This window comes from Trematomus bernacchii, unplaced genomic scaffold, assembly GCF_902827165.1.
Source record: "Trematomus bernacchii unplaced genomic scaffold, fTreBer1.1, whole genome shotgun sequence".
Classification (NCBI taxonomy): domain Eukaryota; kingdom Metazoa; phylum Chordata; class Actinopteri; order Perciformes; family Nototheniidae; genus Trematomus; species Trematomus bernacchii.
In genome coordinates, this window is record NW_022988043.1 from 22,904,768 (window position 1) to 22,927,367 (window position 22,600).

Consider the following 22,600-nt stretch of genomic DNA (forward strand, 5'->3'; position numbering starts at 1 on the left):
CAAGGGATAGACGATAGGGTTAGAACTTAGGAGCTGTTTTTTTGGAGTATTCGAACGCAACCAAGGTCCCATGAGTCCCACCGGAAGGGGAGGGACTTCGCCTCTCTATAGAGTGGCGAAGTCCCTCCCCTTCCGGTGGACCTCCATGGGACCTTATTTCGGAAAAATTATGTATTGAAGTCAATGGAGAGAGAAAGATTATCTTTCGATCCCGTTTGAATTGTGCCACGAATTACACATATGTTGTTTGTCAATTTAAAAGATAATTTTGCAAGTCAAAAAAAAAAAAATGTGTCGTAAAACTGTGAAGTAACACATTTGTTTGTGTGAAACGCTCAATGAACTACATCTCTGGTCAACAACACACGTCACCAAGATGGCCGTCACTACTGTCTTGTCAACACAACGATTGACTACCCTCACTATCACCACAATGAAACACGTCCTGAAGAATGTCATGCAAAGCTGCCTGCCTGCCTTCCTTTGATTCTCTCTGAACTGCCTGGTCGTTTTAATGTTTAATGTCAACCATTTGTGCAGATAGCATGAAGTAGAGAAGATCGCTAGCGTTAGCGTTAGCATTTCTCCCCCGGGCTTCAATTGTGTATTATAGAATGATCACACCGGTGACAGTACTCTTCAAAGGGTTCACAAAATATGACTACTACTCTTACTGTTTAACATTGTGGGTTACTTAATGTTACTTCATGTTAAGGCTAATAAAAATGACAAGGCTGTAATGCTAACTAACGTGCTAGCTACTAGCTAGCTTGATCCAGAGTACTCCTGGTCCTTTCATCAGACGGGAAGCGAAAGAACGAGCAAGACCCATTGCTGGTATAATAACAACCTGGTACTAAGCACACAGGCATCTTGTTAAAGTTATCTTATCTTAGCCAGCGCCATATAGATAGATTATATCTATATGGCGCTGATCTTAGATCTTAGTGGAGGAAAACAATTGTGACATCACTTACGCGACTCTGGGATTTGTAGTCTTTCTAGTTACGTATTTTTCATAGTCTTATATTTCAACAGTTTTACGACAAACTGTGACTTTTCTGACATGGAAATGATTTTTTAAGATTGACAAACATCATATGTGTAATTCATGGCACAATTCAAACGGGATCGAAAGATAAGTTTTCTCTCCCCATTGACTTCAATGCATAATTTTTCCGAAATAAGGTCCCATTACCCGGAAGTAAGTGGGCGTGACTTCGCCACTCTATTCATTTAATCAAGTTGGTCAACGACCTTTTATTTTGGAAAGTAAAAACCGGAAGTAGGATGTTAGGAAAGTCACGTGACTGAGAGTAGTTGGTGGGAGTGTAAAGATGGTCGCCACTGTCACCGAGTCAAATCTGGGTCTATTGAGGAGTTTCTTTTTTTTATGTCCAATGTTTCATTTAAAAAACATCCGTAAAACAACATGTCTGTTTCTTACCGTCTGTCTATTAATGAGCCCGTCGTTGGCTGAAGACCAGGAATTTATAGATGACTTTTTGAAGCGGGAATACTCTCTTGCAAAACCGTACCGTGGTAAGTTTACAGTGACTCAATTAAGCCAGGATAATTAGCTAACAAGTGATACTAAGCTAAACTGAGCTAATGTTAGTAGCGTGAAATAGCATGTATCTCAACCTAGCCACATGGCTGTATGAGCTGCTGAGTGTAATCATTAACTCAGAAGAACGCTGCCGTTAAGCCGCTGGTTATTATTAATCTTAGCTAGAGGCTCAATAAGGACCATTAGAGCTAACTAACGTGACTATTAACCCGAAACAATAGCTGTTTCAGTTAGCATGTATAGAGCTCACACCTAACCCAGCGAAGCATGAGATATTTCCTTTGTGTCATATATGCCAAATGTACCATACAAAACATCAGATGTGTGGGTGAACTACTCAGATATTTTACTTGAGTGAATGTTAAACTACAGTGTAGGAATACTCTGTTACAAGTTAGAGTCCTGCAATCAATTATTACTCAAGTAAAGGTACAAAAGTATTAGCATCAAAATATACTTACCAAAAGGAAAAGTAGTGATTATGCAGATTGGCCATTTCAGAATAATATATATGATATGTTTTATAATGATTGATCATTAAAGTGTTCTCAAAGCTGGTAATTTTTTATTTATTTAACCAGATAAAAAACATTGAGATAAAATCTCATTTTCAATGCTGACCTGGCCAAGAAGGCAGCAACGTTATACATAACACATAACACAAACATATAAAATACAGAGAACATAACTAAGAAAACAAAAGACGAAAAAGCAGTCACTGCATTGTGCACATTAGGACAGTAAGAAAAGTACACTACTTGTTACTGCAAGAGCAGCTGGTGGTGAGGACTTCAGACAACTTAAATTTAAAACATGCTATAGAGACAAGTGCCATCAGTTTTAGGCTTGATTGAAGGTCATTCCAAGACCAAGGACCATAATAAAAAAAAAGGTGCAGCTAGTTTGAATGACTTTGTATACTGCAGGGTAGCTTGTGAATTTACTCCAGGTGGAACTAAAGTCTGATTTAACACTTGATTATATTTCACACCATTCATCCAGATCTGTAAAGTAACTAAAGGTATTCAATACATGTAGTGGAGTAAAAGTACATGATTTATCTCTGAATTGTAGTGGAGTAAAAGTACAAAGTAGCAAACAATTGAAATAGTCAAGTAAAGTACAAGTCCCTCAATTGTACATAAGTACAGTACTTGAGTAAATGTACTTAGTTACTTTACACCGCTGCCATTAACCAAAAACAATGGCAGTTTCAAATAGCATGTATAAAATCGAGCTTACACTTAACCCAGCTTAGCACTAATATTGAGATATGTGTCATATATTCCGAATTGACTATGATAACATGATGTTTAGAGATCTACAGTTAGTGTTTAGCTGATGTGTATTTTTTAAGTACAATTGAATAGAATACACAGAATTTAAAGGGATTTTGACCAATAACTGCCTGTTCTGCTGCGTTGTTCATTGACTTTAGCTTGAAAGGGACAGATGGAGCTCACAGGGGATATCAATGTTACTGTTTTGCAGGCTTGGGTCTCTCTAGTTCGTCCCAGTGGGATCTCATGGGCACTGCTATGGTTACACCTGATCATGTGAGGCTGACCCCGGACCTGCAGAGCAGACAGGGAGCAGTGTGGAGTCGAATTGTAAGTCTACTGCAATAAACGTCCAAACACATAATTAACAGACATCCCACACCCTAACCTCTCACCATCTGCCTCACTTTAACACAGTAACTCTGAAATTGTCTTGTTAACATAACCACTCACCATCACCTTGGTATGATAGTAAGATAAAAAATGTTCAAAATCATAAGAGTTAAGCTTGTTTCTCAATTCCGTTGACAAATTCTGTCTCCACATTAGGGCTGCACGATATATCGTGTCGTGACGATAATCGCAATATGCGCATGCGCGATATTCACATCGCGTGGACGTGCGATTTTTTTTTGCTTGCGATATTAAGTAGGCAAATTAACTTAAACACGTCATGTTACAATTATTTTGCTGCTTGCTACAAAAGGAAAACTTGCGCGGCTCTCATGTCAGGGGTACTTGATTGAGTGACAAGCAGGCTCTGCATGCACAGCAAACCACCGATCACAATCAAATCTCCAAAGCAAACGGACCTGGTGATTAAAGGTAAAAACACTGAATAAAGTAGTTTCATGTGTTTCTCCAGGGCAGTTCGGCGCTGCTAACCGAGCTAGCTCAGCTTGTTGCTCTGATAACTTAAGATCCAGATGTCCGTGACTAAAATTCTTCATCCGGTTAAATATAGTTAAAAAAATACCAATTGAATAACATTAAAGTTCAAGAAAGGATGGTTTGCGGGAAAAAAAAACGATCTTTTCTTCAATTCCTGTATGTTTTCATATCGCAATATATATCGCAGGTGGAAAAAAAATCGCAATGTCAGTTTTTTCCAATATCGTGCAGCCCTACTCCACATATGCAAGAATAACCTGCTTGTCTTCATTTCTGTCTCTTTCCAGCCGTTTTTCGAGCGGGACTGGGAGCTTAAGGTGCAATTCAAAATCCACGGCGTTGGAAAGAAGAATTTGAATGGGGATGGCATGGCTATCTGGTTAACCAAAGATCGCATGCAGAACGGTAGGTGGACTGGATCAAGGCTAGACGTGAACATGCTGGAAATGATTTCATGTAATGTGAAAACATACAGGATGGACCCCCGTTTTTCTAGGACGATATTCTTTAACATCTCGTGTTTTGAAATGAGTTTCCCCACTCATAGGTGCACTCTTTCCTGATGAGATTTCAAACTTTCCTACATTTTTTTATTAAGCTTGTTGCTTTTATTAAATCTAAAACATTCCCTTGATTATTTTAAGCCGTGACAGGATGACGTAGATTTGGCAACTGCCATTTAAAAAGGTATTAGGTCAAGCATATGTGAGGTAGTAGTTTGCTTTTCAAAAATGCACGGCTTGTGTAGTATCTAGTGACCCTCTGACAGTTCTCTCTGACCAATCAGAGGTCTGCAATGTTTTAACTCCAAATGTAACTATCGCCTAAGTTGCTGAGGTGGTTCTAAAAGAAGAATAAGGTATTTTCCTGGCGCAAAGCCAAAAGATAGCGTGTCAAGTTCCCAGATAATATCAATCCTGTCTGTATGAGTGCATAAGCCTTCTTCATAGGCCTCTAACAAACAACTCAAAGAATCTGTGCTTTTTGATGACCTCACCGTCACTTTGCAGGTCCTGTGTTTGGCAACATGGATCAGTTTGTTGGACTTGGAATACTTTTGGACACTTACCCCAATGCTGACAAGACCCATGATGTGAGTGACAGTTGGAAGCTTTTGTAAAATGCCTGAGTTATTGTCCTGTTGGTATTTTGTGTTGAGTGAAAGCATCTCTTTCTGCAACCCTCTCCAATGTGCTGAGGACACGGCGTTGAACTAATTTCAGCCATCTGTTTATTCCTAAATCTTCACCAGTTCACCATCCTATGTTGTTTTGTCACGTACATATGTTCAAACTACAGCCCTTTTTTCCCTCATCGTCACACTTCCTCTCTGTGTTTTTGTCAGGATTGGTAAATCAAATGCACCGCTGAGAGATTTTTTTAAACAATGCCGCAGTGTTTTAAGTGGCCTCACTGTTGCTCCAGGGAGAAGAAAATAATTGTATCTGACTTGCATGTGTTGCTGTAAAAAATTTTTAGCGTGCAATCTCTTTTCATACATTTTTCTCCATGTCCTTATACATGCATAAACTCAAAGCTTCTTTTGTATATTTCTATAAAGAGGCTTTTGTAGAAGTTATTATTCAGGAATTTGTGCTCATTTTAAGTTAGTGCGAGGTTCTGGAGTTGAAAGGCAGTTCATCATTTTGTATTATTAAGATTTATCCGTTTCCCTTGCACAAAAGACTAATAATGACCAACAAAAAAACACTGGTAGCTGCATTGAGCATAACTTTGTAAGAATGGGGTGGGGACACTTTTTTCAGATTCTCAAAGTGTACAATTCTTTGTGCACATCCTTTTTTTGAACATTTTTAACAAATGATCCTAATGCAAAGTGGAAGGGACAAAATTGTCCATTTCCAAAAGTGGAGGGGACATGTCCCCAGTGTAAATGGGGATGGCCTATGGGAAGTGGCATCGGCTAAATTGTTGTTTTAAACACCGGTAATGGCTAAGAAACGTACCTAGTTTTGATTCATCAGGGCCAGCTGGTGTCTGCTGCAGCAGAAATAACAGTGTGCTGTGCAGCAGATGCAGGTGTCTGTGTGGAGTCTAAACCCTTGTCTCCCTCTCAGAAGTCTTTCCCCTACGTGTCATTGATGCTGGGGAACGGGACTCTGTCATATGACCACGATTCTGACGGACGGCACACTGAGCTGGGAGGATGCACGGCTATGGTGCGCAATGCAATCTACGACACGTTTCTCCTCGTCAGATACTCAAAAAACCGACTCAAGGTATGAAAGCCACAAAGTAAGGTGGGATTATCTTCACGTGTTGAATTTGTAGACATTTGTATTCATACATACATACATAGTCGTGTAGAAATAAAAACACACCACTGATATTGTGGATAGGTTTTCTATCCCAAGGATGGTCTTTTAAGTGAATCCATTATTACATTTGTGTTTTCCTGACAAATGTGTCTTCTATGTTGCTGTGTACAAAAGCGTCATGGTTTTCATGTAAACCAGTTAGGATGTTCACACAGGTTCACAAATCTAAATCTGCCCATCCATTATAAATCTTAGAAAGGTCATGGTTTCACTGCTGTTTATTTAATGATAGGCATTGTGTCTGGATTGTGATGTTAAATTATCATGTTAAAAGTTGAATCTCTAGAGGTTAAGACATATATATTGAAAATGTGAAGTTGTAACAATCGGCTTATGTTTTAAACCTAGTACCACTAAAAGGTTTCAGGAGCTACTGGGGTTTTCTAAACTCGGACTTCATTTTAAGGACATGTCGGCCAGGGGTGTAGAGCTATTTGTTTAAGCACCGGATTGGCAAAACAGGAGAGTAAACCAGTCTGCCTTGATCTATGAATTAATGTCCGGGACTCTCACGGTATCTGCTGCCCGCAGCTGTTTTATAGAAGGAAACCCTCCTTCACTTCATGAAATGGCTGCAGCATCAGGAGGCAGCGGGACGTATACTCCGCCTCTGAGAAATGCAGCACCAGCGCGTAAAGAGCTGTGCCTTTTTACGCACCTCCTTCACTGTGTTTACCTTCATCAGAACAGCTTAAGAGTGACTGCAGGCTGCTACGTGTTAACCACACACACCTCTACACACATCGAACTGCCCGATTACTCCCCCTTTTATTCGTTTTATGAAGGAGATGTCCAGTCAGTCACCAAGGCGCATGATGTGTGTGTGTATGTGCTCTGCTCAGCTCAGCTCTGTGTGTTTGTGTCTGTCCGACACCGGCATTTGTTTTCAAATCACCATGAACAGTAATTTACACACATATATGGCTAACTCCATAGGTATATGCGGGTGTTCCCAAAATAAATTAGTTTAATCTTAATCTCGATGTAGTGCTAAATGCTGTCGGAGTGCACCGGAACGAACGACACTATCATAATATCTTCTGAAAACAAATGCCAGTGTCACACACACACACACACACACACACACACACACACACACACACACACACACACACACACAGACACACACACACACATAATGCGCCTTCTCCTCGTTTTCCCAGCATTCACTGGATTATCCGTAAATCATACAAACAAAACCGAAATGTTGATTACCTGTTTTCCCGTTTTGGTTTAAAAACTGAATAACGTCGGTTTTCTGTTTTTCCGAAAAACGACACCGGTTCTTTTTTAAACGTTGTTAATATGTTTTGGATGCATATTGTTCTAGTATTTGTTCAGGCTGTTACATACAATTAGCCTCTGTTGCTACCTGCTGGTGGTGAGTAAATATTAAAATCGGTTCAAATTGACAACCGGTCCGCGATTTTTTTAAAATGTTTTAGGTATCTGCCTGTCCTTTGCACAATAAAGGTTGGGAACCCCTGCTCTAAATAATAAACTTCCCACCCAAACTAAAGGCCTAGACAGACTTGGACAGGCATCTCAAAAACAGTTTATTTAACAAAAAACTTGCAAAAAGCACAAATACAAAACAAGAGTGTAAGAGAAATGTTCTTTTTAAGGTTCATGTCCAACTCAAAATGCAGACTTCTTAAAACAGCTGAATAATCCAATTGAAAGCAAAACATTATTCCAATTTCACTCCACAAAAAAAAGCAAAAAATATAATCCAAATAAAACAAAACCTTGCAAAAAGAGGAAAAATATGCTGCTAGGCTATTTCTCCCTCTGGCTCCTAGCAAACAAAAGCTAACAAACAAACAATTCCCTCTCCCTTTGTTCCCAAGGGAACACCTGGATTCACACCTGATTAGTGCCTATAGAGAGATGACGGCTCAAAGCAGGGCAGAGAGGGACACACTGCATACTGTAAACAGATGGGTTTTTTCTACATTTGTCACACTGAGAAAACTGAAACATTGTCTTTAATAAAAAATGTGGTTAGTTGAAAGCCATAATATTAAGTTTAAATAAACAATATTTGGTTCAGCTTAATATTATTGATTTCAACTAACCTAAAACAGTTATGTGTAATCTGTTCACATTTAATTAAAGTTTTAGTTTGAGTTTTTTCAGTGCACAAAGTGTATATAAAGATAACTGCTAGCATACTCATTATGAGCCTTCTCCCCCTCCAGCTCATGGTGGACGTAGATGGTAAGCAGGAATGGAAAGACTGTGCGGACGTCACAGGACTCAGACTTCCTCCCGGATACTTCTTCGGAGCCTCTTCTGCCACCGGAGACCTGTCCGGTAAGAACTCTCAGGAATCATCTGAAGGATGCTCTCACACTGCGAACCTGTTTATTTACTGGTTAATGTTGTGCGTGTTGCTCTAGATAACCATGACATCATCTCCATGAAGTTGTACCAGCTGACCATAGAGAGGAGTCTTGAAGAGGAGCAGGAAGAAGAGGACGTCACTGTCCCCAGAGTGGACGACATGGACCAGTTCACAGGTTGGTGCACCTAGATTCCATACTGTAGCAACTTATTCCATCATATAGCTGATGACTTTCATTTGTGGTCTCTCGCTACTTCCTTTTTTTTGGTGTGATAATCAATATTAAAGCAGCAGAGGCTAAAATGGCCTTTAAACCCATATTGCAATTTGGTAGCATTTTTCATTAGGCTTCCCCTTCTTCGGAAATGATAATATGTTTCAGAGAAACCTTTAGACTTATTATAGAATTATATTATCATAGCTAAGTTACAAAGTACAAACAGGGATTAGTTGTATGAAAGCATCATTTACTAAATTATAATCCACTAAAATGTTAGATTGGCAAAAAAATCAAGTTCAGGATGTTCTTAGACTTCAGAAAGATTCTTCTGGAACCAGCAAAGACATTATAAAACTGATCTCCCTTCGCGACTACACTGAAATTCAGTTGTAAAATCAGTGGACCTTCCTTTGGATGTAAAAACCCATGAAATCCCTGTAATGGAGTGGTTCAGTGGTTCAGTGTATTTTTGTAGGCCGACCTGTAAGTTGGCATCACAGTGGCTCCCTCGACAAAAAGCAAGGGGATCTTTCCATTCGATTTTGCATAACTAGAGAAAATAACATCTTACAAATGTATGATACTTTGAAGATAGTGATACTATGATTATCGAAGCGTAATTACAATTGCAAGAAGTTCAAATCGAATCTCTAAAGGAACTTCATCCCTATCGCATGACTTCACGTCGCATATGACGCATAAAAGCTTCTGACATTCACTAGTGAGGAATTTACTGACACATTCTTCTGCATCGAACAAAACGTGAACATTAGACTACTGAAAGGGAGGCTGTGGCTCAGTGGTATAGTGCGCTGAACTTAGTGCACTGAACTGAATCAGGGGGTCACAGGTTCAAACCCCACTGCAGTCAGCATGTCGTTGTGTCCCTGAGACACTTCACCCCAAATGGGTCCTGTGGGGATTGTCCACAGTATTGAGTATGGAGCTTTGGATAAAAGCGTCTAAGTGACATGTCATGTAATGTAATGTAATGTAATGAAACCAAACACAGTAGAGTGCTAACTCTTTTCTCAGTCTTAGGACTCTTTCAATACAATACAATACAAAGGGGCTTTATTGGCATGACCACATATTACACATAGCATTGCCAAAGCATTCCGCACAAGGCGTTATAACAGAACAAAAAGAAAAGAAACACTAAACATACATGTCAACAATAAATGTGGCATAACAGCAAAACACAAAACATGCTGTACATGCCATTCCTGCACCACTATTTGGTAACAGTGTTTCTAGAAGACTTGCTGTTCAGAATCTGCTAAACTTTAGGTATTCAGTTTCTTTCTCAGCATGATGCCAACACACTGAAAATACTAATATTTTTTATTTTAACTTAATATTATTGCTTTCATCTTACCTGATAGTTATGTGAAATTTGTTGACATAATACATTTAATTAAATTCAACGTTTCAGTTTTTTCAGTGCAGTAGGATAACTAAATGTCATTGTCCGGACCTTAAACCCACCATTAAGGGAGAAGGACCAGGTGTTCTATAGTTACCCCCTTTAATGGAGGAGAACTACAAAGGTAAATTGAACACCGGTGTCATTTCTAACGGCTTTTTTTTGTGCTGTTTCTCTACAGTGGAGATCCAGGAGGAAAGCATGAGCGGAGTCCAGTTCTTCTTCACCGTCCTCTTCTCCATCCTGGGCCTGGGGGTGCTGGCAGTCGTAGGGCTCGTTGTTTACGGCCGCTGGAAGGAAAACCGACGCAAGCGCTTCTATTGATCCGAGAGCAAGCGTCTGTTTCTTAATCAACATCCACTAAAAACAATGCCCAGACTGCCATAGCTTTACTGAACCATACAATCTGATGAACTGTTGGGTCTGAGGCCAAGAGCCACGAGAACATAAAGAGCCGTGAACACGCGAGCCAGCTGTGAAATGTTTGTGTGTGTGTTATGGAAGATTGATGAGACAAAGCTGCTTTGTGTTGAAATATGCTCATCTCAAGCACTGACCGAGATGCTGTAGATTTAAAATAATTGTATGAGTTTCTGATGTTGCCTACAGGAAGAGACAAACGTGAACCTCAAAATCCCAGACGCTGTGTGTAGTTCACATCATCTGCCAGGAGTTTCTGCAGTCGCGTAGTGACCTCTCACTGCCACTCGGGGCTGCCATCACGCAGCTTTAATCTGACTACAGACCAACAACCCTGTGGATCATTCAGCACTTCCTCTAGCTGGACTCAAAGCTCCCGTGTGTTTAAGATAAAATATTTTGTTAGCTGTTTGTAAAGGACTGCTATTGAAACAGGAAGTGCCTAGCTCTCACTCTGTTCCAGTCTTACATCCTGTTGAGTTCTTTGGCTTCATTGACTACTGCACTGAAAACTGCACAACGCCCATTTAATGTCTAACTACTGTCGAATATGATCTGTGTGTTAATCCGTGTAGAAGAACAAGTAGCTCAAAACAGAGCACCAGCACTCAATTTATTCAAATGCAATCAGCTTTTATTGTTTGGCCATTGCACCAAAAAGCGTTCAACTCTCAACATTCACATTTTGGCAGGATATTTGTATTTAACTCTTCAATCTTATATATTCTTGCAGATACATTTTTATTGTCAGGCTTGGTTAGAACTGCACCAACAAACCTGCAGACAGGTTTTAATAATGTCGTCACACTCAAAGGTTTAATGGTTTACCTATTTGTTCCTCTTATGTCTAACTAGGCGCTTTTTGTTCTTCAGTTTGTCTAACTGATCCCATTCACCTCTAAATTGTGTCAAACAACCTTGAAATTGATCATTTGATAAATAATCTCAATACAATTCTGCTTCCGATGCTATATATACAAACCCATGTCAGAAGAAACTGTGATTCAAGAGCTCTTCATTTTTCAGTAAAGGTTTTTATTGAGACTCGTTTTGTTTATCTTTCTCTCTCTCCAACTGTTTCAATCAATACTTTATTCATGTTTTTTAAATAGGACCTATGATAATTTTCAGTTTCATATTTTTATGTAGTGTCTCTACTGGGACATGTCTCCGTGCTTTAATGCTGCAGCACCTCTTTTCACCCTCTGTCTGAAACCAGAGCCCAGTCTGCTCTGATTGGTTAGCTGGCCGGCAGTGGCGTAAAGTAACTATGTAGATCAACTCAAGTGCTGTACTTAGGTAACATTTTGAGGGACTTGTACTAAACTTACTTTGTACTTCTTCTCCACTAAATGTAATTACTACCTTTAGTTACTTTGCAGATGTGGATGAATGATGTGAAATCTAATCAACTCTTAAATCAGACTTTAGTTCCACCTGGAGTAAATTCACAAGTGTGTGTGTGTGGGATAGAATGATGAAACACAGGGATTTTAGGATTTGCAAGGCAAGGCAATTTTATTTATATAGCACCACAAGGCATTTCAAAGTGGTTTACAAAAATAAATAATTGTTCAGCGGAAACACGTTATAAAATGACATTTAAGAAACGTAATTAAAAAGCAAAGATAATAAAATAAACATAAAACATGAATAACACAGGTATACAATACATGAATAAAAGTTACAGTGCAGTTTAAGATGTGAATAGTTCAATTAAAAGCAGCAGCAAAAAGAAAAGTCTTCAGCCTGGATTTAAAAGTAGTAAGAGTTGCAACGGACCTGCAGGTTTCTGGGAGTTTGTTCCAGATATTTGGAGCATAATAACTGAACGCTGCTTTACCATGTTTAGTTCTGACTCTGGGGACAGAAAGCTGACCAGTCCCTGAAGACCTGAGAGATCTGGATGGTTCATAATTTAGCAGTAGGTCAGACATGTATTTTGGGCCTAAACCATTCAAAGCTTTATAAACCAGCAGCAGTATTTTGAAATCAATTCTTTGACACACAGGAAGCCAGTGTAAGGACTTCAGAACAGGAGTGATGTGATCCACTTTCTTAGTTAGTGAGGACTCGAGCAGCGGCGTTCTGAATCAGCTGCAGCTTTCTAATATATTTTTTAGTGAGACCTGTGAAGACACCATTACAGTAGTCCAGTCTACTGAAGATAAAAGCAAGTTTTTCCAAATCCTGCTGTGACATTAGTCTTTTTTTGCAGACCATTTACATGCACTAAAACCCATATAACACACTACAGGAGAGGGAAAACCACAAAAAGCATAATCTTGTATGGCTCTTATATTCAATAAAAAAAACAGACAGAGGGCAGCAGGTTCTCTTTAGATTAAGATAATATTTGTGTATAAGTCTACATAGTTGTGTAAGAAGTCTTACTCAATGTGCTTATAAAGCCACACTAATGAAAACCTGACTTCTCTCTCCGCGGCTGCTCTTCACTGTTATGGTTGTGTGGACGCCCCTCCTCTTCACTGTTGATGATGAAGATATTTCTTACTGCCAGTTGGTAGACAGAAGCCTCAGTTGTCTTTCCTCCTCCTTCTTTTCCCTCTTCCTCTTCATACCTGTCTGTCGTCAGTTAACGCTGGGAATGTTAGGAACAACACCAAAATACTGCTCCCTGCATCTGTCACTGGAACACTGCTGGACACAGTGTAGTTAAGGTAAGCCCTCGGATATTTAATCACTTGTAATATCAGGTATAACACTATGTAACTGTTTTAAGTAATATGTGTTTGTACGAAAACACCTTTATTTGAAGCAAAGAACATACAATTGATGTAAATGATATTCAGTAGTGAAGGTATTTACGCTATACTGGTAGCTCAGCTTTCATATAAAAACTACTGTGACAAAAAGAAGACATATTTAAAAGAACAACCTTTTTCTGAACAACATGTCAGTGTGGGAGTTGTATAGAAGAGTTTAGGGCAGAGTAGTATCAGTATCAAGTACTGACCACATTCTCACACATTCAGGGGCAAACTTGCAACAAATAGGAGATAAGAGCAGATAATAATGATTAACTGGAGCTCGAATAGGTCACATGGGCCATTGTGCCTCATGGCTCAGTGTTGCCATATCAAACAGAGGTGTCCTGTAAACACCCGGCCATCATGCCGCTGCCTCACTTGTACTCCTGCTCGGGGTTTGCAGGATATCTGACCGACTGATCCAAAATCTGTCTAACTTGTATTTCTTTTTTACTTTTGCAGGTCTTACAGAGAGGATTATCAGGAAGGATGAATCGCTCGTGTGTAAACTGCTTGAAGTCTTTGGTGTTAAGTCTCAACTTCCTGTGCTGGGTAGGTGCTTAACGTCCCATCCACACTGCAGCTATAACCAGGGTTGGACCAGGACTGAAGCTCAGCCCAGGCCCACATTTTTGGTGTGGGCCTTTTTATTTTTTTGTGGTAGAACATGTGATGATGCTGAAGACCTTTAGGACACTTTAGGATGTCTTGCTGACACCTGGCTCCTCAGGTTGTATGAGAACGAATATAAAACATGAGCTGGCCAACTAAGGGTGACTTCAACACTGAGTGACGGTGTACTGCCAACTACCGCCGACCTCCGTATCAAAAGTCCTACAGCAGGTCGATAGAGGGCTGAACAATGTTACAGATGCTCACACATACAGTGCATGAAACAACACATCAGCAGTGGTGGATAGTAACAAAGTACATTTACTCAAGTACTGTACTTAAGTCCAATTTTGAGGTACTTGTACTTTACCAGTTTAGGCTACTTTATACTTCTAATTTTATAAACCAATAATGTACTTTTTACTCCACCACATTTATTTGACAGCTTTTACTTATACATTCAAAATCTAAATCAATGATTAAGTAAACTTTCACATACTGTATATTTATAGGTTAACACTTAACAGCAGTATATCAAGTTATTCAAATTAGCTCTTCGTTTACCAGTTGGGATAAAAACACATGAATAAACATAATACTAAACCAGTACGGCATATATACGATTCTGAAATAGGCCATTACTCATAAGGAGTACTTGAGTAAAAGTAAAAGTACAAATGTGCCGATAATTTTGTACTTTTACTGGTGGGGTATGCAATTTATTTCAGAAACACTTTTTGTTATATTCCATGGAATGCTCTTAACATCCTGATAGCAATGAATATATGAAATGCTTTGACAATAAATACATAAAAAAATGTCATCTGTGGAAGCCATAGTACTGTAAAAAGCACGACCAATCATTTGAGCCGGCCCGGCTAAAATAACTGGATGGCCTACCTGCCTGTCAGCCTTCCATCTGTGCACAAACTTATCTCGTGCCCTCATTGGTCATGTGCGCGTTCGTGTGTGTTGGAGGAGGGGCTCTGTAAGGAAGTGGCAGATTTGTTCCGGTTGTGTATTTTCAAATTCTAGCGATCTCGAGCCGGTTTCTCCAAAATTACCTACCCCACCTTTAAGTAAGATTTTGAATGCAGGACTTTTACTTGTAACAAACTTGTGAATTATTGCTACTTTTACTTTGGTAACACATCTGAGTAATTCTTCCACCACTGCATATCAGAATAATGTACCTGATAAAAACAGAATGAATCACGTTAGGTTTCTCACAGACTACCTCATTGCAACACGCCCCAAAAACGGACAAATCCAAAAAAAAGAAAATGAGCTAGCAGTCGGTTGGCAGTTCACACCCAGCTTTGGGAGTAACAAATTCCATCTAACAAGATTCTGTAATTAGGATACAAAATATGGTCACTCTATTCCTTAACATTTATATATTCAAAAGTTGTAGTAATGTTAGTAAACTAAAAAGAGCATGTTATAGTGTTTGTTTTAAAGGATCAGATTTTAGTTTCATCTTTTTAAGCTGTACTGTTCTGTTGGCTAACACTTTACGTTTTAAATACCATGAATTAAGATATGGAAGTTCTGTTATTACACTGAGTGTAATTTAATTCACAATGTACAATCATACCATAACAATAAGGTGTGTTGTGTCTGTGTGTTGCAGCTGTGCGGTGCGTTTGTGGTGGCGTTCGGGGAGTTCCAGATGATTCACTCCAAGTTCGCCTCCCTCATCACCTCCTTCTGGCCCATCTACCCCGCCAACACACTGGTGGTCACCGGCACCATCGTGACCTGTGTGTGTTACCTGGGAATGTTAGGAGGCATGAAAGAGAACCGCTGCATGCTCATCAGTGTGAGCAGGCCTGATTTACACAATCACAGCTCTTCACTTTTTTGTGACAATCTTTTTATTGTTTTCTAGTCGCCCTCACAGGGAAATATATATACAGATACAAATTGTGCGAAAGATAATACAAAAAGAAAGAGACAAAAACGAAAAATGATAGTCCTTTTCCCAGCCCTCTTGCCATTTCACAATAATCATACTTGATGTTTGTTAGAAATCTTCTGAGTTCATCTATCACGCACATTTTAGCATAACAATTTATAGTAAAACATTTTTATTTTGAGACTTTATCGTATTGACGGTTTCATTCTATACACATTTGCTTTTATATGCACATTGCAAACTAAATCCTATAAACCATGTTAAATGTGATTTACACTACTCCAGTTTTTCGTCCTGCTGTTCGTCCTGATGCTGGTGGAGCTGGCCATGGCCTGTGTGTTCCTGGTGTACAGCCGCAAGGTAGGAACCGTCATACAACAGCATACAGTGTTTATATCCAACATAATGAAAAAAATGGTTTGATCTGATTGACGCCTCGAGTCATTTGGAACATTTTTACTTCATACAGTTTGATGTCTGATTTTTTAAAACTGTACTTTTCCAAAAAGCTGTTTTCCATCTTGCAAGGACCACTGCTGGTCTCCCACTTACTTTAAAGAGGCCCTATCCTTCCCCTTTCCTCTAGTCGTGTGTTATATAGCTTTTCTGCATGTATATGGTTAAAATCCCTGTGTTCCCTCCAGAGGGAGTTTGTCTCCCACTCCCCCCATCCACCTGTCGTTTGTTTGCTTTTGTAACATAGTGACATCACTATGTAACACTCATGCATCTATTAGCTAGCGCTCCAACATGGGCGAAGCATATCTAAGTGGTTGACCAATCACAACAGAGCCGACCAGCTAACCAATCAGAGCAGACAGGGCTCTGGTTTCAGACAGAGGGTGAAAAGAGGTGCTGCAGCACAGGCAGTATGAGGAGGCATGGAGACATGTCCCAGTAGAGACACTACATACTGATAACCTGATAATGAGAGGGGGCCCTTTAATGAAACTAGATGCCATTGGCTTTATGGTCCAGTAGGCAGCAGTACATTGCAGATCATTTAACCTGCCTGTCTGTTGTGCAGATTGACGCATACTTTGAAGAAGACCTGATGCGGAGCTTGGACATTTACAGACTGTCCAGCTCAGAAAACAACACGGACATCAAAAAGGACTTTGATACCGTCCATTTCTTGGTAAATTATACGCTAGTCTCTTTTATCAAATGAAGTCCATTGCTGTTTGTCTTTGTAACCATCCTGTGGTCTCTTGTTGGCAGTGCTGTTAGCCTAGCCTTCAGCAGCCAGTTCTGATGGTATCAGCTGATTAAATGGGCCTGGACCAGATGGGCCTGCTATCTATCCTATTTTATTATCCATTCACTCCTAAAAAGTGAATGAAACGCAACGTTCTGAACACAAACAACATCTGATTCAGAAAGGTTTTGAAAACAAAACAGCAACTTTGGATTTAGGCAACACAATTACAACTTTTCTAGGTTTAGCCAATACAACTACAAGTTATTAACATTTAATCAACTATAACAATAACATTTTTTGAAAGAAATTTGACTTTGTAACATGTTGAAATACCAAATGTAGGTTATTTAAACCCCCACTCACTCAGTAAATATAAAATTATTATACAAAAAATAGTTTATTTGCCGCTAAACGTAATCTTCTATGGAGTATTTTGTATCAGGTGACTTCCTCCTTCACGCCTGTCATAATATTTCCAATCACTAGAGGTCAGTGTCATCTTCCTCTATTACTTCTTCTGGTGCTCAATTGTGTATAAAGTTGATAAAACCTTCTAGTATGTGCAGTAGGCCCCTTCTGACATGCATCTATGAGGCTGATAACCCCTAATAACTCATTTATTCGGTTAAAAAAATCAGGACCAGGAAATCAGTTCCCAACCACGTTCATCAATATTTAGTTGGATAAGCAATTCTCACATATGACTTCACATTGATGAAATGCTCTGATGAAAGACAAACGATAAAGAGCGTTTAATTGAATACAAAATAAAAAGAACATGTTGAAGCCTAAGTGCAGGAATAAGATCTGCAGCTCACCTAGAGTAGTGCAATGTACATTTCCCCGCTGTGGGACTAATAAAGGATTTCTGATTCTGAGAGGTGCTCTTTCATATTGATTCCAAATAGGTTCAGTATGCTCAAAGTAACCCCTCATTCAGAGGAGCAAAGACAGCAAATAAGTCTCAAAGGGGTCTAAAGACCAGAGCTCCTGGCTGAATCTGCATTAGGTGGAAAAGGATCAGGATCTACTTTGATCCAACTCTAATAAAAGGGGATCGTCACACTCTGATGGGCCCAAAAGGAAATGCAACAAGCTTCTCTGAATTTAGTATCTACTCCATACTGCCTGCACATGCACAACATGTGATCTGGATTACCTTAAATAAGCTACCGTGAAAATATGAATTGTGACATTCAGCTAAAATGAATGGAAAAAGGGAAAATATAACAAGTAAGGGACTGCTACACCTTATGATATTTTAAATGTCTTTGTGTTGATTTGAGTATTAGCTATCCTTTCGCCACTGCTCAACTGAAATAAAAGTTCATTCTATTGAAGTGAGGTTTTTTGTACAGTTTAGGTGCTGTGGAGTTCATGGTGAAGCAGACTGGAAGGGCGACATTCCAATATCTTGTTGTACCGAGGACCCCTGTAACACCCTCAACCCTGCCAACTGGCCAGAGGTACTGTCGCTGTACATCACATGAACTGTATTATCTCTGTATCACAGCTCAAGATAGAAACACAATACGATGTTGCAGTGATGACATCTTTTTATTAGGAATAAGCATTGTAAGAAGTCCCTTTACAAAAAGCAATGGGATTTTGGATTATTGCAGAAAATGAGATCACGCTTTTTGTTCTGCTCCACATATTAACACTTTTTATGATTTTTAAAGCAGTAAAGCAATTGACAGAAGTAAAAAGCCAATGTTAGGCTACAACTACATCACGGTCGCATGACTGTGCACGGTTAAGCTAAAAGCCGCTAACGTTTAGTATTCTTTTAGTCACTTGTTTTGTTTTGTATAAAACATAGAAGCTTCAGGCATTCATGAGTAAGGTATTTACTGACGTTTTGAGTTAAAACAAACATGAGAATTTCTTCAACCACAGATCTTATTGCAGGAATCTAACTAAAAACATGTTCAAAAAAACATTTACTTTGAGACAGGTGCACCGGATGGGGTCATTTGATAACTAATTTCTGAGCTTTAGGACTTATTCCTTCACCACTCTATAGGCCTCTTGGTTTGTTTTTCCAAAATGCTTGCACCTACTCTGAGGCCCCGGCTCCACGGGGACGAAAACGGGTTGAATCTGCATATTTCTCATGCGTATAGCCCTCTAAACTCGACGACGCCGTAAGGGAAACGTAGAAACAGACCCCGCAAACGACAACGGGTCCAAAGGTGGATAGATCTGGGAACGGAGCGCTCTGGGGGGTCCAACGGGGCCGTGGAGTCGCCTATACGGTCATTCGTTTTCATAGCCCTGCCTCTCCCCCGCAGGGTTGCTATCGTGCTCCAGTCGCTACTGACCATGCTACAGTTCTTTGTGCAACATCTACAGGAGCTCCTCCTTGAATTCAGATTATTTATCTTTATCTCGATATGGACATAAACGCGAGTGAAGTCTAATCTGACAGGACGGAGACACGCAGCTCCTGCCGCTGTGATGCAGCGGGAGCAAAACACACACTTCAAGTCAGATCATCACCCTTAGCTATTTTAATTACCTCTCAAACTACCTAAACTAGTTATAAATATGTTCATTTTTACTGTCGGGTCACTCATTACAGGATCAGCTGCTGCATGAGACAGACACTGACGCTGTCAGAAGAGAGGAAAAAGAGATGTATTTGATGATTATATATCATTATATCGTCGTTATTAATTTGTTTTAAAGCTCAATAAATAACAATGAAGACCTTTGACCGGCACTTTTATAATTTTGTCCGGAAGATTTAAACTTTAACACACGCTGACCGGCGAAAAACTCTGCCCGGTTCTGTCGGCCCCCACCGCGGAGAATACACAGAAGTGCAGCCATGACAACCATTCTTCTTCGCTGATTTTGTGGAGGAAGTTGCTGCTTTTGTGGAGGAAGTTACAGCGCCACGTACAGGTTCGGCATATGTACTGCAGCTTTTCCAGCGTTTGGATGTAAACGGAGCCGTCTCGTGGAGCTTGACACAATCCGGTGTATATTGCGTGGGGACGGAAGGTTTTTTGCGGTTGCATTTGCGTTACTCCGATGCGTTTTGCCGTATTAGTCCTCGTGGAGCCGGGGCCTAAAGTTGATTAATGGAGAGCATCTGTTGCTGTTACTGTACTTCTTTTCTTGGTGTAACTGCAGGCAGTATTTTGCTGTAAACACTACGCCAATTGACTTTGTTTTGACTCTTTTGTCTTTCAGGGTTGTCTTGTGAAACTGAGGGACTGGTTTGCCAGTAACTATGTCAGCACGGGCGCAGGTGTTGTCACCCTGTTTATCATACAGGTACAGTACACTCAGTCTTCCTCAGTAAGAACAATGACTGCCTATGAGAAACAGTAAACTGTGTGCATTATTGACTAGAAGCTGCTTAATACTCTGTGTGTATGAGAGATATTCATTTTAAGCAAGCTACACTGAAAAAACTGAAACATTGACTTTAATTATGTCAACAGATTTCACATGACTTTATTACTTGAAAGCAATAATATGAATTATTATTTAAATAAAAATATGAGGTTCAACGTTATATTATTGCTTTCAACTAACCTAATACAGTTATGTGAAATGTGTTGACATTTACATTTAATTTGTATGTTTCAGTTTTCTTGTTTGTGGTTAATGACTGATATCCCCTCAGCCATCCATCACTGTTGCTTTGGCGGACATGCTAGCAAACAGTTAGCATTCATTTACGGCCCGTCCACACGGCGGCGTGCGTTGAAGCTTCAACGCGTCTGCCCATTCACTTTGAATGGGGTGACGTCACACTTTGCCGAACTGCATTGTGGTTCCGTCGCTTCGCTTTGCTCGTGTTGCTCGCTTCAAAGGTTGAGCAATGTTCAACTTTTGCAGCTTCGACGGAAGCGTCAGCCAATCAAATCATATGCCAGTACAAGCTCGAGCCAATCAAACCGCGTGCTTGTGTGTCCGGGGCGGGAGATTCATGTGATTGGTTGTTGGTCGAGTTTCAGACACGCCCACCGGCAAGCTTCAACGCACGCCGCCGTGTGGACGCTGCGTTAGACTCATGTCTCTATGGTTGCTTAATGCTCAGCTATGTTCAAAAGCTAGTGTCTAACAGTTTTTGCTAGGCAAGAGGTTTACATTCACACTGAGAACAGTAGGAGTGAACCAAAACAGTTTGCTGAAAGACACTAAAATGCTCTCTACAGCTGAGGGGAGCTGGCGCTTTATAATTATCTGTGTGTTTGTCACTTAAACACACCTTATCATACACATAATAATGTCATCTATTGTGAAAATACATTAAAATGTTGAAGAGAGGCGCTTTAAGGTGTCACATTTGCACAGTGCCTTATGTTCTGTAAATCGCAGAACAATGTACAGTATAATCTTTCCTAGTTTTCTTTTTAGCTTTTTCATGTTTTTCGCATTGTAGTTAAACAATTGTTTCTTTTTCTTCCTTGTTTACAGTTTATTTGCCTGTCCATCACCGTACCTCTCTTTTGCCACATCAGTCGAAGTGGATTGGGATACAAGTGAAAAGAGCCAGTAAACACATCTCCAATTTACAGAGGCTTACCCGTTGTTTTTCCTCTCAACATTTTCACAATTTGTGACCCACAGAAGAAAAAGCCCCAGTCCCAGAGATAGGCTGAGGAAGCTTATCAAACGTATTGACAATGTCCTATGAGGTGACAGAGCATTGAGTGTGATATAAAACAAAATAGCAATATCAACAAATGTATTAATGTAATGCCATGAATTTGTTTGACTTCTTCTCACCCACACTGAAACGTTGACTTTATTTAAATGTATTATGTCAACAAATTTCACATAACTGTATTAGGATAGTTGAAAGCAATAATATTAAGTTGAACCTAATATTCTTTAGTAAAACGTCATATTATTGCTTTCAACTAACCTAATAAAGTTATGTGAAATCTGTTGACATCATACATTTAATTAAAGGCAACAATTCAGTTGGTTAATCCCCAATTTATGCTAGACTCAATTATATTCACCACTTTGGACACATGCCATTTGTAGAGCATTTTAAACTATGGACTTAAGCTAAGACATGTCTTGGACATTTTGAAAACATCCTCTCAATGTAAGAAAGTGTTATTATTAGGGTTAACTGTTAGGCACAGGAGAATTTGTAGTTGCAGAGAAATTATTTTAAATGTTTCTTACTTAGCTAGATAGATGGATAGATATATAGAATGATCGATATACTGTATACAATTCTGTACAACAAACTAAAATATGTGCTTGTAACTCAATTTAATTGTTTTTCAAATGTTTGAATTGCTTTCCTTCTTTTATTATAATTGTTTCGGTCAGTTACACTCTTTGATTATTATTGATCCTGTCTGTTATGTAGTTGCTTAAAGGGGACCTATCATGCAAAATGCACTTTTGTACGTCTTTTATACATGAATACTGTATGTGTCCCCGGTGTTCCAGGGAACTCACCAAGTGTCAGAAAACACAACCCTCTCTCTTTTCCTCCATACCCAAATCTCTAACAAAGGGGCTGCAACGGATCTGATAAAAACTTGTCCAGATTTGAACACTTTACTGACGTCAGGACAGTGGCGCTACGGCTATTGGGCCAACTCCACCAATCAGGAGGAGA

General features: G+C 39.6%; 2 protein-coding genes across 4 annotated transcripts; both read left to right on the top strand.

Moving 5' to 3' along the window:
- The first annotated feature begins 1,314 nt into the window (after positions 1-1,314).
- LOC117472812 (VIP36-like protein) lies at positions 1,315-11,537 on the top strand. 2 transcript variants are annotated; one of them, XM_034118224.1, is made up of 8 exons: positions 1,315-1,542; positions 3,062-3,180; positions 4,029-4,146; positions 4,752-4,834; positions 5,820-5,981; positions 8,282-8,396; positions 8,483-8,602; positions 10,255-11,537. In XM_034118224.1, the coding sequence occupies exons 1-8, from the start codon at positions 1,338-1,340 to the stop codon at positions 10,395-10,397; spliced, it is 1,065 nt and encodes a 354-aa protein (XP_033974115.1). In that variant the 5' UTR covers positions 1,315-1,337; the 3' UTR covers positions 10,398-11,537. The 2 variants fall into 2 exon arrangements, with proteins under 2 accessions (XP_033974115.1, XP_033974117.1); XM_034118226.1 differs by having other exon boundaries at positions 5,823-5,981.
- Positions 11,538-13,009: 1,472 nt separating this feature from the next.
- Positions 13,010-22,377, top strand: LOC117472820 (leukocyte surface antigen CD53-like). Of its 2 annotated transcripts, XM_034118240.1 has the most exons (8): positions 13,010-13,174; positions 13,727-13,816; positions 15,510-15,698; positions 16,080-16,154; positions 16,822-16,932; positions 18,354-18,461; positions 20,197-20,280; positions 21,433-22,377. In XM_034118240.1, exons 2-8 carry the CDS (start codon positions 13,754-13,756, stop codon positions 21,499-21,501), a joined length of 699 nt encoding a protein of 232 aa, XP_033974131.1. In that variant the 5' UTR covers positions 13,010-13,174; positions 13,727-13,753; the 3' UTR covers positions 21,502-22,377. The 2 variants fall into 2 exon arrangements, with proteins under 2 accessions (XP_033974131.1, XP_033974132.1); XM_034118241.1 differs by lacking the exon at positions 16,822-16,932.
- Positions 22,378-22,600: the final 223 nt, after the last annotated feature.

What these genes read in the sequence shown, in the direction of transcription:
- LOC117472812 (XM_034118224.1), top strand. Translation starts at nt 1,338, where the DNA reads ATGGTCGCCACTGTCACCGAGTCAAATCTGGGTCTATTGAGGAGTTTC. An exon ending in GAGCAGTGTGGAGTCGAATT is followed by an intron (nt 3,181 to 4,028) that starts GTAAGTCTACTG and finishes GTCTCTTTCCAG; the next exon opens with CCGTTTTTCGAGCGGGACTG. An exon ending in ATGCTGACAAGACCCATGAT is followed by an intron (nt 4,835 to 5,819) that starts GTGAGTGACAGT and finishes TCTCCCTCTCAG; the next exon opens with AAGTCTTTCCCCTACGTGTC.
- LOC117472820 (XM_034118240.1), top strand. Translation starts at nt 13,754, where the DNA reads ATGAATCGCTCGTGTGTAAACTGCTTGAAGTCTTTGGTGTTAAGTCTC. An exon ending in TCCTGGTGTACAGCCGCAAG is followed by an intron (nt 16,155 to 16,821) that starts GTAGGAACCGTC and finishes TCTGTTGTGCAG; the next exon opens with ATTGACGCATACTTTGAAGA. An exon ending in TTGATACCGTCCATTTCTTG is followed by an intron (nt 16,933 to 18,353) that starts GTAAATTATACG and finishes TTTTTTGTACAG; the next exon opens with TTTAGGTGCTGTGGAGTTCA.